Source organism: Macaca thibetana, chromosome 11 (assembly GCF_024542745.1).
Source record: "Macaca thibetana thibetana isolate TM-01 chromosome 11, ASM2454274v1, whole genome shotgun sequence".
NCBI classification, from domain to species: Eukaryota; Metazoa; Chordata; class Mammalia; order Primates; family Cercopithecidae; genus Macaca; species Macaca thibetana.
Window position 1 is genome coordinate 98,311,885 of NC_065588.1, and position 14,809 is coordinate 98,326,693.

Here is a 14,809-nt window from a genome sequence, read left to right on the forward strand (position 1 = left end):
GTGGTGGGGAAAATAATCTTCCTGATGGACACAGCTTCAAACAGTACATTTTGTCATGATGTTGCTGAAGAAGCATGTAGTCTGAGTTAAGTACTATAGACTTTTGATCTTGTTAACTGGCTTGGCTGGTCAGGGATAAGGAGGGAGCGATATTGAAGATTAGAGAAAGCGAGATTTAAGGATGAAGAATGTGGACAAAACTATAGGAATGTGCACAAAGTGTGAAGATTTTTGTAGGACGAAATGTCAGAAAGAAAACACTCACTTGAGGAGGCAAAAATTAGGTGGACAGGATGATTTATCCAGTGGATGTCAGCTAGCCTTGTCCTTGATTGCCCCAGGTTACACAATGAGCCCACAAATGGAGTAATCATGGTGGTAGAGATGCCGGCTATGCTTGGGCTCAACAGCTTGGGCTTCCACACTAATGGTCATCTGGTGATGAGCTAGATGAGCTAGGATTCAGCTATTGCTGAATACCCTATTTGTCAGCGGCAGAGACCAATGATTTGGTACTATTCCTTGAAGAGGTTGACCAGTCACTTGGGAGCAATTTATTTGCATTAAATTCCTTCTACCCTGGAAGAGGAGTAATTCTTTCTTATTGTAATTAATTACTACTCTTAACAGGGGCTTTCCTTTCCTTCCAGTGGCACCTCTGCCAGCATTGCTCTCTGATAGCCTACACGATGCCTATTACCAACATGGTATCTTGCATTACACTGCCTCAGATCTTCAGATTATTTTGTAGCAAATGAGTAACAATAGGTGCATGAATTGTTGGATCCACTGGTCTTACCGCATACAACATTATCCAGAAGAAATCAATCAAATAGAACAATGAAATGGTCTATTATAGGCTCACTGTAGGCACCATCTCAGAGATTCTGCAGGGTTGAAGTGCTAAACTCTAGGATGTGGTAAATGCACTACAAAAATGGCTAGTATATGATGCCATGTCCTCAACTGCCAGGATTCATGGATCCAGGAACCAAGAGAAAAGAAATAGGAATGCCTAGACCAGCGGAATTTCTGATATAGAGCAGGAGAAACGTAAAACGGGTGGTGGAAGAAGATGTTAAGTACCAGTTTGGGCCTTGCGTCCAGTTGTAGTGATAGTAACTGTGGCTTGTCTCACTAATCTTCCTGTGTAGATTTTAGAAAGACTGTGGCTGGCTATCACCTTGTGACAAAGTAGACTTAACATGGGACTCAAGCAGTTCTGAACTGACTGCTTTTGGGTAGACTGCAGCAAATATCTCTTTTGCACATTCCGTCGTCCACTTCCGGTATCAGTCACAGCTACATGGATAGTTCTAGGTGAGTAAGCTCAGACTTGTCCTTTCTGTTGGTGAAATCCCACTGCAAGTCAAAGCCATGTATCTTTCTGCTTCCTGTTCCAAGTCTTTCTTCAACACTGGGGTGCTGCTTTCCCACACAGAAGCACAGCCTGGAAGTGCAAGGATAATTAACGACCCTGGAGGCAACTCTTAACTAATGGGGGATGGAAACTGGTTAATAAATGTTCCCAGTTCTATTAGTTGAAAAACTCTGGGAGGCATTCTGAAAGTTCCTCAGAAGGTCTTGGAGCACTCACACCCCAACTGTCAATCTTGATAACACACTCTTTAAATTTTATTATTTTTGAGAGTCTCACTCTATTGCCCAGGCTGGAGTATAGTGGTGACATCTGGGCTCACTGCAACCTCCACCTCCCGGGTTCAAGTGCTTCTCCTGCCTCAGCCTCCCAGTAGTTGGGATTACAGGAACCCGCACCACGCCCAGCTAAATTTTGTATTTTTAGTAGAGACAGGGTTTCACCATGTTGGCCAGGCTGGTCTCAAACTCCTGACCTCAAGTGATCCGCCTGCCTCAGCGTCCCAAAGTGCTGGGATTACAGGCATGAGCTACTGCATCCGGCTGATAATATACTTTTAAGTGATTTTCTCCCTTTTCCACTCCCTGTTTTTTCACTTCTGTTTTCTGGGATCACCTTGCAAATGACCTTATACACACAAGCCCTTTTCTCAGGCTCTACTTTCAGGTGAACTAAACTAAAACAGGCACAATTAGTTAAATGCATTTATATATTTTTTCACATAAGTACTTTAGGAATTTTCTAGACTGTGTATAAGTAACTGTGAATAATAATTACTTATTTGCAAGGTGAGGTGAGAACATTTTAATCCTGCTGCGCAAATTTTTTTTGTTTAGGTAATACAGGAGTTGATGGCAATGATGTTTACTCATTCTGAACCACACTGAAATGACCTTCAATTTCCATCTGCTAATAAATACAGTCATGCGCTGCATAATGTTTTGGTCAACATCCCCTAAGATTATAAAACCACATTTGACTGCACCTTTTCTACATTTAGATATACAAATACCATTGTGTTACAACTGCCTACAGTATTCAGTACAGTAACATGCTGTGTGTAGCCTAGAAGCAATAGTTTAAGTACATTTGTGACGAAATCCACGTTTGCACAACAAAATCGCCTAACGACGCATTTCTCAGAATGTATCCCTGTTGTTAAGCAATGCATGACTGTATAAGAATATCTGACTTAAAAACACATATGAACTAATGGCCAAGTGGTGAAAGGCTGTGTATGCTAAAAAATATTACCAAAAAGTTCCATACCCATAACATATGTGATATGTGAGTTTTAAGTTGTCACAGAAAATTTCAACCCAGTATTACTTTCTACCAGAAATGTCTTTAACAACTCATGATATGAATCCACATACCTTTCACACCAAAATATTCACAAAAATTGAATAATTCACTTAGCCAAATTCACTTTTTTTTTTTTTTTTGCATTGGGTCTATTATTGATCACTAAACTCACACTGACTTCATTTAAAATTGTTCATTGCATCGCTTTTTTTTTTTTTTTTAGATGGAGATTCGCTCTTGTCGCCATGGCTGGAGTGCAATGACTCAATCTCGGCTCACTGCAACCTTTACCTCCTGGGTTTAAGTGATTCTCCTGTCTCAGCCTCCCAAATAGCTGGGAATACAGGCAGCCACCACCATGCCCAGCTAATTTTTGTCACCACGCCCAGCTAATTTTTGTATTTTTAGTAGAGACGGGGTTTCACCATGTTGTTGCCCAGGCTGGTCTTGAACTCCTGACCTCAGGTGATCCACTTGCCTCGGCCTCCCAAAGTGCTGGGATTACAGGGGTGAGCCACTGTGCCTGGCCGTAATTGTTCATTGCATCTCTAAAATATTCCATCTTAGTATTTGTAGCACTAATTGTACTTTATTTAGGTTATCCTATTTTTCATTTCGAGGCCCTTTATTTTAGCGACAAGACACACCGGCAAGTTAAAAATGCTTTATTATTATTTTTTTTTAACATAGAAGAAGCTTGGTAGTGGACATGTGGCCATTCGATGTTCTTATGACTAAGAGAGTTCAGGCTCATCTCTTACAGAATGTAAATGTACCCCTATGCATGCATATGTAATTCTTCTCAAAATTAAGCTTAGTCACTAAAAGAAGATTCGCTATCTGAACTTTCTTCTACAGTTTTTTCACTTTCACCATCAGGCACTGGAGCATCTGGCCTCCTAAAAGAAAAGGAAAAAAAATTTAAAGGTCTTTTCCAATTGAAAAGAACACTTACAAACTCTTAAAATTGGTTCATCTTAGAATATTGCTGCTAATAAATCTGCCAAGTCCGTGTCCTTAGTCTCCCGCACTACCCCACTAGCATGCTTCTCTCAGGCTTCTTCGGCACCATGGGGATTCAATGCTATGCCTGTAGAGGCCGCGGCAGTATTTTCTCTTGCCAGTCCTTACATAGTGCGCTGCTTCAGCACTTTCTGCTTCTCATTACCATGGAGACCCAACTACAGACAGAGATGCGATCTGTAGAGGCTAGCATGACCAGTGCTAAATCCCTGAAGCTTCCAAGTGTACATGAGGTACAGAGAAAGGAAAGCTAGAAATGAAAAGGAAACGCTTCATGTTCAGGAAAGCTTCAGGGAGAAACTTAGAAATGGAAGAGAGTTCAAAAATGGCTATTAAAAAATAGGTAATGTGGAAATTTTGTAGCGAAGGAGAGTGCCTGGTCAAAAAAGGTTCTTAATGTTTGTTAAACGTTTTCACTTCCATGTTTTATCTTTACAGAATGAAAAAAGAAAGTATGAGTTGGCAAAAATACTGTTTCAAAGATCCCCTAGGCATAATAAGGAGACATGAGAATGGTTAGATTCCAACTTTGCATGGATGTGCTCTAATAAACCTAAATGAAATTTTAATGATGTTATTAAAATAGTCAACTAGTTAAGCCTCAATAGTTTTGTGCCAGCAAATCATTTAATCAGTGCAGTGGCACTATCACTCAGCCTCTATTCACTCTTACCAAGAAAGTAAATTAAGCAAAAGAAGTATTTTCTGGGGGTGGGGGAACCAAGAGGAAAAGGAGTAACAATATAACTGCTATATCTTTTTTTTTTTGAGACAGAGTCTCGCTGTCGCCAGGCTGAAGTGCAGTGGTGTGATTTCGGCTCACTGCAACCTCTGTCTCCCAGGTTCAAGCCATTCTCTTGCCTCAGCCTCCTGAGTAGCTGGAACTACAGGCATGTGCCAGCACGCCCAGCTAATTTTTGTATTTTTAGTAGAGATGGGGTTTCACCATGGTGGCCAGGATGGTCTTGATCTCCTGACCTTGTGATACAGCCGCCCTGGCCTCCCAAAGTGCTGGGATTATAGGTGTGAGCCACCGTGCCTGGCCTATAACTGCTCTATCTTAATAATTAAAAACTACCAGACTGATTTCTCCCTCAGGCTTCTTGACTCTTATTAAACATTTAGGACACTTAAAACTCTTATTCACCACAAACAGAAATTACTATTACTAAAATAAGAAAATGCACAGTCTAACAGTTACTTTAGGTATTAAAATTATGGCTTATATTTTAAAATATATTTGGCATACTACAAAAGAGAAAGAAATACTGGCATTGCTCCCTAGTTGTCAAATATAAACCCATTTGCTCTGCTGAATAATTTTAGATTGTATTTACAAGGAAGCCTTATGTACTCAATACAGTAAAATTTTAAAGCTGGGTATGGCGGTTCCAGGATTTGACTGATGCTCCATCTGCCTAAAATACTAACATGGGACCATCATCGTCATCGCTTTGCATTAGAAGCAACAACTCTAGAATTAGTGGGCATGAATACTAGGCACATTTTACCCAGTAAATTTCTCTTTGCTATATAGTTGATTTCTTACTGTCTACACTTTGTTAAGTAGGAAAACATTACCAGTGGGAATTATTTTAATACCACATCAAAATTATATTAGTATCTATGACAACTCAAACAAATACAACAATGTACATAACTTCCTAAAATAAATGCTACTTTAGAAAAGGGTAGGTCAGGGATATTGGTTCATGCCTGTAATCCCAGCACTTTGGGAGGCTGAGGAGGGTGGATTGCTTGAGCCCAGGAGTTCAAGACCAGCCTGGGCAACAGCGCAAAACCCCATCCTTTGCAAAAAAACAGATAAATTAGCCAGTAGCGGCCTATTGTGCCAGCTACTTTGGAGGCTGAGGTGGATTGCTTGAGCCTGGGGTGGCAGAGGGTGCAGTGAGCTGTGACCATGCCTGGGTACTCCAGCCTGGGCAACAGAGTGAAACCCTGTCTCAAAAAAAAAAAAGGAAAAGGGTAAAAGCTTAGGACTAGAAGAAACTGAAACTATAAAATTCATTAATTTACATGTGTAACCATTTATTGAAACGTGATGCTATATTGCATAGTAATTAAGAATATAGGCTCTGGGTACAGACTGTCTGTGCTGAAATCCCATCCTTGTTTCTTACTTGTTGGCCAACTTTGGGGAAGCTGTTTAACTACTTTGTGACTGACCGGATTTTGTGATGATTAAATTAATAAATGTAAAGTGTGTTTGATAATATCTGGCACATAGTATCAAATAAATATCTGCTGTTACTATGATTATTTATTTTCATCATCATGCATCTACTATTTGCTAGAAAATGTGTTAGGTACGGGAGATACAGAGATGAATAACGAGTAGTTCCTTCCCTGAAGCAGCTAATATTTTTGTGAGGGAGACAGAAATGCAAACAAATTGTTACAGAATGTGATACAGCCATGTGCCACATAATAATGTTTCAGTCAGTGATGGACTGCATATGATGGTGGTCCCATTAGATTATAATGGAGCTGAGAAACCTCTATCGCCTAGTATTTACTATACTGTACTTTCTGTTATCTTATTTGACAAGGAGTCTCACTCTGTTGTCCAGGCTGGAGTGCAGTGGTGTGATCTTGGCTCACTGAAACCTCTGCCTCCTGGGTTCAAGAGATTCTCCTGCCTCAGTCTCTCGAGTAGCTGGGACTACAGGCATGCACCACCACACCTGGCTAATTTTTTTTTATTTTTGGTAGAGAGCAGGTTTCACCATGTTGGCCAGGCTGGTCTTGAACTCCTGACCTCAACTGATCCATCTGCCTCAGCCTCCCAAAGTGCTGGAATTACAGGCGTGAGCCACAGCACCCAGCCTCTCTTGTTATTTCATTTTGTTTTACATTTTTTGAGAGAGTCTTGCTCTGTCAGGCTAGGGTGCAGTGGTGCAATCTTGGCTCACTGCAATCTCTGCCTCCGGGGTTCAAGCCACTCTCCTGCATCAGCCTCCTGAGTAGCTGGGATTACAGGCATGCACCACCATGCCCAGCTAATTTTTATATTTTTAGTAGTGATGGGGTTTCTCCATGTTGGCCAGACTGGTCTCGAAGTCCTGATCTCAGGTGATGCACCTGCCTCAGCCTCCCAAAGTGTTGGGATTATAGGTGTTAGCCACTGTGCCTGGCCTCTGTTGTTATTTTAGAGTATACTCCTTCTACTTACTTTTTGAAAAAAAAAAGTTAATGTTAAACAGCCTCAGGGAGGTCCTTCAGGAGATATTGCAGAAGAAGGAATTGTTACAATAGAAAATAGCAGATTTATGCGTGTTATTGCCCCTGAAGACCTTCTAGTCAGACAGGATATGGAGAACAGTCATATTGATGATCCTGACATGTGTAGGCCTTGAATGTGTTTTAGTTTTTAGCAAAAAAGTTTAAGAAGTCAAAATAAAAAGTTTAAAGAATACAGATATAAAGAAAATATTTTTGTATAGCTGTACAATGTATGACTTGTCTTTTAAGCTAAGTAGTATTACAAAATAGTTAAAAAGGTAAAAAAAAAAGTTGATAAAGTTATACTAAGCTAAGGTTAATTTATTATTGAAAAAAGTTTTTAAAATAAATTTAGTGAGGCCGGGCGTGGTGGCTCAAGCCTGTAATCCCAGCACTTTGGGAGGCCGAGACGGGTGGATCACGAGGTCAGGAGATCGAGACCATCCTGGCTAACACGGTGAAACCCCATCTCTACTAAAAAATACAAAAAACTAGCCGGGCGAGGTGGCGGGCGCCTGTAGTCCCAGCTACTCGGGAGGCTGAGGCAGGAGAATGGCGTGAACCTGGGAGGCGGAGCTTGCAGTGAGCCAAGATCCGGCCACTGCACTCCAGCCTGGGCGACAGAGCGAGACTCCGTCTCAAAAAAAAAAAAAAATTTAGTGTAGTCCAAGTGTACAGTGTTTATGATATTTACAGTTGGTATAATAATGTCTTAGGCCTTCATATTCACTCCCTATTCACTCACTGACTCACCCAGAGCAACTCCAGTCCTGAAAGCTCCATTCATGGTAACTGCCCTATGCAGGTACCATTTTTTACTTCTATGTTTAGATATGCTGAGATACACAAATACTTGTCATTGTGTTGCAACTGCCTACAGTATTTGGTACAGTAATATGCTGTACAGGTTTATAGCCTAAGTATGTCGCACGCTATACCATTTAGGCTTGTGTAAGTACATTCTATGACGTTTGCACAATGACAAAATCACCTACAATGCATTTATTGTAACAGATCCCTGTCATTAAGCGATGCACAGCTGTATATATACAAATAAGGCTGAACTGTTTGTTTGAACAGAAAAAATGGTCGCTGAAGTTGGTCAGAGAAGACTCCAAATAATTGGAAATACTTGTGAAGAATTTTATGATTCGAGTAAGACTTCGCCAGAAACAGAAAAGGTGGAAATAAGAGAGAATGACAGCATTCTGGGTAAAGAATAAAATGGGATGGTGTAGCAGGCTGCACTCAGAAACTGTAAGTCATTTGGTAGTTAGAGTGTAAGGTACCCCGGGGTGCAACATTAGATGAGATTAGAATATCTAGCAGGAGCAATAGGTGGAAACTGTTTAACCTTCCGAGGAACTGCCAAACTTTTCCGAAGCAGCTGTACCATTTTACATTTGTACCTGCAATGTATGAGGGTTCCAATTTCTCCACACCCTCAGCAACACTTCTTATTGTCTGTACTCATTCATTTTTTTCTTTTTCAATTTTTCTTATTGTGGTAAAATACAGATAACATAAAATTTAACATCATAACCATTTTTAAGTATACGGTAGTGTTAAGTACATTCACATTGTTGTACAACCATCATCACCATCCATTTCCAGAACTCTCTTCATCTTGCAAAACTGAATCACTGTACTCACTTATTAATATTCCCTTCTCCCTCCAGCTGCTGACAATCACTATTCTTTCTGTCGCTACGAATTTGACTACACTAGATACCTCATGCAAGTGGAATCATACAATATTTGTCCTTCTGTGATAGGCTTATTTCATTTAGCATAATGTCCTAAAAGTCCATCTATGTTGTAGCATGTGTCAGAATTTCCTTCCTTTTTAAAGCTGAATAATATTCCACTGTATGTATATACCATAATTGTTCCTATTCATCCACTGATGGTTACTTGCATTGCTTCCATCTTTTGGCTATTGTGAAAAATGCTGCTATGAACATGCATATACAAATATCTCTTTGAGACTCTGCTTTCAATTCTTTTGGGTACATGCCCCAAAGTGGAAGTGCTGAATGATAATTCTATTTTTAATTTTTTGAAGGATCACAGTACTCTTTTCTATAGCAGCTGCATCATTTTATATTCCCACCAACAATGCACAGGGGCTCCAATTTCTTCATATCCTTACCAATACTTATTATTGTCTTTGTTTGTTTATTTATTGGGGATATCTCATTCTGTTGCCCAGGCTGGAGTGCAGCGGCATGGTCAGAGCTCACTATAACCTAATCTCCTGGGCTCAAGTGATCCTCCTGCCTTAGCCTCCCAAGTAGTTGGCACTGCAGATACACACCATTGCGCCTGGCTAATTTAATTTTTTGTAAAGATGAGGTCTCCCTTTGTTGCCCAATCTGGTTTAGAACTCCTGGCTTCAAGTGATCCTCTACCCTTGTCCTCCCAAAGTGTTGAGATTACAGGCATAAGCCACTGCACCTGGCTCCTCATTCATTTTATTTTATTTTATTATTTATTTATTTATTTAGAGATGAAGTCTCGCTTATTTATTTATTTAGAGAGGCTGGAGTGCAGTGGCACCATCTTGCTCACTCCAACCTCCACCTCCCAGGTTCAAGCAATTCTCCCTGCCTCCGCCTCCCAAGTAGCTGGGATTACAGAAGCCTGCCACCACACCCAGCTAATTTTTGTATTTTTAAGGAGAGACAGGGTTTCACCATGTTGGCCAGGCTGGTCTCGAATTCCTGACTTCAGGTGATCTGCTTGCCTCAGCCTCCCAAAGTGCTGGGATTACAGGCATGAGCCACCGTGCCTGGCCCCCTCATTCATGTTAAAATAAATTTTATGCTACTTGAAATTGGAATTGCCAGGAGAACAAAAGAAAAAGTACATACTAGTTCTCTTTGGGTACGAAAAAGAAAAGCAAGCCACAAGAATCAAATGAAGATAGGAAAGCATTTTGTAAGTTGTAAAGTCTTTTAAGTATTACTAGTAATAATAAAACTCACAGCAATACCATCATTTCCAGCCTGGATATTTGTATTTTCAAGGGGAACAGAAATTTGGCTCTGCATATTTTGATCATAAATGTTCTTACTTCACCCTATAAGTTGTTTTTCATGGAAAGAAATTTAAAGACATATTTGAAAAAGTTGCTACCTTAAACTACTAAAGTTTAGCTTCTCCCAATTCAAAGAAAACACACTTAGCTACTAAAAATTTGGAAATGAGGACTTTATAATAGTCTCTTGTTATTTTAAATATATAAGTGAATTTCCAAAAAAGATTATATCAACAAAATACAGAAAAATATATATCATGAATATCATGTGTATTTTTTTTTAACAATTTCAATCTTTGGTGGTTACAATAAAAACACTAAATTGGTGGCTACATTTTAATAAGCATATTTATATTTGTGACACCAAAATTATCAGCAAAATTCTTAAAGCAAATTTTTAAAAAGTTTAAGTTTAAGCTAATTATTAAGTCTAAACTATCTTAAAAATATATATCTTTTCAAAGAAGTTACTAGGTTGACCTCAACTAAAAATGATCCAAAATATAGAAAGGTGCAGGAGAAAGGACGAAGTATATACAAATCTGCCCTTTTTAGCATACCAGATGCTGTGCACATTCTAATTTTGACACCCACTCTTCTCCCATTGATGTGAATCAGTGAAGGTTGTCAACTAGAATCCTCGCTGTCCTCATCTTTTCCCTATCCACTTCCTTGTTTCAGTCACAGTCTAGGCCTGGCTAATCACAGGAATCTATTCCCTTGCAGCGAGAGAGAGATGGATTCAAGGAAAGGCACACAATTCAAGCAGGGCTAGTCAGAATGTTTCCTTATAAATGAGCTATGAGTTATGGAGAAGAGGGAACTCTCTCTCTGTTCAACTGGAAAAACTAGCAATATATTCTGGGGGGCTATGTTCCCAGGCTTCAGAGAGGAAACTCATCAGCACTAGGAGAGACACGGTTTATTACACCAAGGAAATAAAGGTAGAATGAAGTGGGGAGAGAAGAATGCCAGTCAGCCAGCCCTGATGACACTGAGTCCCTAGATCCTGTCCTTACCTAGATTTTTCAGCTATGAGAGTCCATAACTTCCCTTCTTATATAAACTAGTTTGAGTTGATTTCTGCCATCCTAAATATGAAGAGAGTCCTAAAATACCAATATTGTTGGTTTAATTTGTTTTCATTAAAGGAAGATTTGTATTTGTGTTTAAAACTAGTTACTTTAAGGACATAAAAACCAAACATTCTTTGGGAAAACATGTAAGATAAAGAGTTTAAAAACATTTTTCATTTTCTAGACACTTAAAAAATTGAATTTAAAGCAGATTAAGTACCAAAAACATTGTCAGTAAAAATATTGCTGAGTAGGAGATGATGAGGTAGTTATTATTCAAATCACTAATGGCAACTACACACACATAAAGTTATAATGTCACATGGTACTGTTGTCCATTAATGGTCTGTCAGAGCTATGCGATGGCAATAGGTGGTCTTAAGAGAGCCAGGTGTCGTGGCTCACACCTGTAATCCCAGCACTTTGGGAGACTGAGGTGGGTAGATCACCTGAGGTCAGGAGTTTGAGACCAGTCTGGCCAACATGGTGAAACCCTGTCTCTACTAAAAATACAAAAATTAGCCAGGCATGGTGGCATGTGCCTGTAATCCCAGCTACTTGGGAGGCTGAGGCAGGAGAATCACTTGAACCCAGGAGGCAGAGGTTGCAGTGAGGTGAGACTGCACCACTGCACTCCAGCCTGGGTGACAAGAGCAAAATTCTGTGTCAAAAAAAAAAAAAAAAAAAAAAGAAAAACAAGACCCAAAACACTAAGATTCTTGAATTAGATTGTATTGACTTAATAAGGACCTCTGGGTAATTAAAAATGTAACAATTTTGACTTTGAATTATAGTAGCTAGTGAGATTAATTTGGTCTTTTCTCTTTTGAATTCTCATCAAGACAGGTATATCCTGTTCTTTGTCTTAGTAGGTAGACTCCTGCAACCATGAAAACAATTTAATGCCTAATATCATGAAGAAAAAGAAAAGCAGCTGTTCTAGGTAGGATGGACTTTTGCTATTGGTCTTGGGATCCTTTATTTCCCAGCAGCTCCTCTGCCACTTGCTTGCTAGCCACACAAAGACCCACAACTGCTTTCTAACATCTCCTCTTTGATATATCTATTATCTCTCTCATTCTTATGATCAAGTTCTCTAAAAGTAGACCAATTACAATTTTTTGATATGGTTTGTCCTATACTTTCTAGCTAGTGTCTGCCAGCTAATGAATGAGGACTGGTAATTACATTAAATGGAGAACGTATCTCAGCAAAAACTAACAAAATGGAAAGAGTAAAAACCCTATTTTTGCATGTCCAGTTGTGCAACTGAGGTCTAATCTGTCCTCAATCAGCTAAAAGTCAATCTTTACTCCACTATGCTGTTGTATAGCAGGAGGTAAAGATCCTCCTAGCAGATAAGGAATGATCTTAGAGGGCAGGAAAATCTGCTGGGCATGCCATGTAAAAAAAAGTTTTCTTGCTTTCCAGTATCCTTTTGTTTAACAATAATAAATCCCCTCTTGTCTCAGCGATAAGTAGGCTAAGGTGGCTACTTTTATTTCTGGCAACCATAAGAGTGGTCATTCCACCGTCTGGGAGGACAGTATAAATGTCTTTTGGATAGATATATCCAGGAGAAATGCCAACTGAGCTGGTTCTGTTCAAAGTCTGCACAGTAACTTGAACTCAATTATATGCTTTCTTTAGTCAAATCGATAAGCTGCACACTGCACTCTCCCACTAAGGTTAGGAGTGTGTTCAACTGAACTTCAAATTCAGAAATCTGTTCTTTAAAGCAAAGTTAACAATATAGGTTCTCAGTTTGAGAAAACAGAATATAATTTAAAAAGATAACTACTCTGTATATGTTAAATACGTCTTTGTTGAGAACATAATAGTATATAGGCAACTACAGGATTATAAACAAGTTGTTATCCAAAGCCTGATAAATCCATTGTCTAGAATTTGCTACATAGTCCTCGATTAAAACATTCATAAATCACAACTAATATGTATTAAACATTTACTGCTTATCCAGAGCTGTGTGTGCTGAGTGCTTACATCATTATCTATCTAGTCTGAACAACTCTATAAGGAGCGAACTCTTCTATTTCCCATTTTACTGATGAGGAAACTGATGCACAGAGAGGTTTGGTAATCAGACCAAGGTTATACAACTAGAAAGTGGCAGGGTAGAATCTGAATACAAGTAAGCAGACCATCTCTAAAGTCGGCCTCATCCTGAGCCTCAACCATTGTGAATTTCATGGCTTGCCCATGGGCAAGTCCAGAAGCTAGTCTGTTTATCCTAGAATTGTAAAAGTAGCAATTACTAGGTAACAATAGTAACGCTAGTTCAGGGACATAAATGTAAGAGTACAGAACAGGATGGGGTGAAACTTTTCTTTTTTTCTAAGCAAGAAAATCTAGGCAGTTGTCCGGAGCTGCGCGCCCCGGCCATAGCGAATAATAATTGACGATTGACGCCTGAGCTAAATACATTTCCACTCTATACCTCCTCCGTAGTTCTACCTTCTTCCCCTGTACTATTATCCCATAAAAGATGGCGCCCTTCCTGCTGCTTCTTCACCCATTTTCCCCGCGTCCGCAAAGAGACTATTTGACAGCGCAGGCGCAACATGACGTCTGACCGAAGAAACCGAAACCTACCTGGCCACGCCCACCGCGGAGAGCTCATCACCGCCCTAGCCCAACCCCTGCCCCTCCTAACATATATAAAGCATTGTATTGCCGCCAATAAACGAGACTTGATCAGGATACTGTCTTGTCTCCATTTCTCGTGTCTCTTGTTCCCCAAATTCCCACCCCCTCTTCCAGGGCCTGCTTTGACGATCCCGCGGGTCGGGACAGGCAGTGATTGAAAGAATATTTAAGGCGTGATTTACCCATTGTATATTTCTGAATGTATTAACCTTTGGCCAAAAACCAATCAAATTTTTCCATTTTCCCCTTAACTCTTTTGAGTATTTTGATGACAAATACTCTTTCACATATCTTTTTATCTCACTGGTAGTGAAACTAATTTTTAGAAGCTAAACAGGACTAATTCTTGGTTATATATAAATGATTGTTATTTTCAAAAAATTTAATTTTTAAAAACAATCACTTGAATCAAATCCAATATTTACTTAGCAATTATCACGCATTTTCTACAGTTTTATAGACTTCCTAAATACTGTAATAGTCATTTTCCTGGGAAAATTGCTAGGATCTCTTCTCTCTTATCATGTAAATATTTTTGATTTAAAATTATGTACTCTTAGCTTCCAATTTTTCATACAAATAAGCCAATCAAATAGCAATATATTTTCTGATCAGTATTTATTTCTGTATTAACCTCAGTTTTGCCCTTTGCTCAGTGCAGACAGAGCTAGGCCATTTCTTCCAACAGTTGTATGAGTTTGTCTTACTACTTAAAGCTAATAAAAAATAAAGTGTATGTTTATACTTTAAAAGAAAAAAGAACACAGAACAATCTTTACTGAAAGTTCTTGGCTGAGGCTTAAAATGTACCTAAGATTCTAAATAAAAGTGTACTCTTCCCTTGGATGGCACATTTTCTTCTCTTTCATCATCTCATACTTCTCTCCTGAAGTGAGGCTCCATAACTTTTATGTAAACATGATTCCAAAAGCACCATAATTCCTCTGTTAACACGGTAGTTGATTGCACTTATCATATCTAGCTAAATACAGTTGAAACTGGGTTGCTAGTAGTGGTGATAGGTTATAGTGAGTCATCCCCCTCCCCGCAACCAGTGCCCCTGGTGACTAATGGCAT

General features: G+C 39.3%; 1 protein-coding gene across 6 annotated transcripts in view; it reads right to left on the minus strand.

Moving 5' to 3' along the window:
- Positions 1-3,331: 3,331 nt before the first annotated feature.
- Positions 3,332-14,809, minus strand: part of WASHC3 (WASH complex subunit 3) — a 47,482-nt gene continuing 36,004 nt past the window's right edge. For all 6 annotated transcript variants that reach the window (XM_050750239.1, XM_050750238.1, XM_050750241.1 and 3 more), the window contains one exon: positions 3,332-3,582. In XM_050750239.1, the coding sequence (XP_050606196.1) occupies positions 3,498-3,582 (85 nt within the window). In that variant the 3' untranslated portion in view covers positions 3,332-3,497. The remainder of the gene's footprint in view (positions 3,583-14,809) is intronic.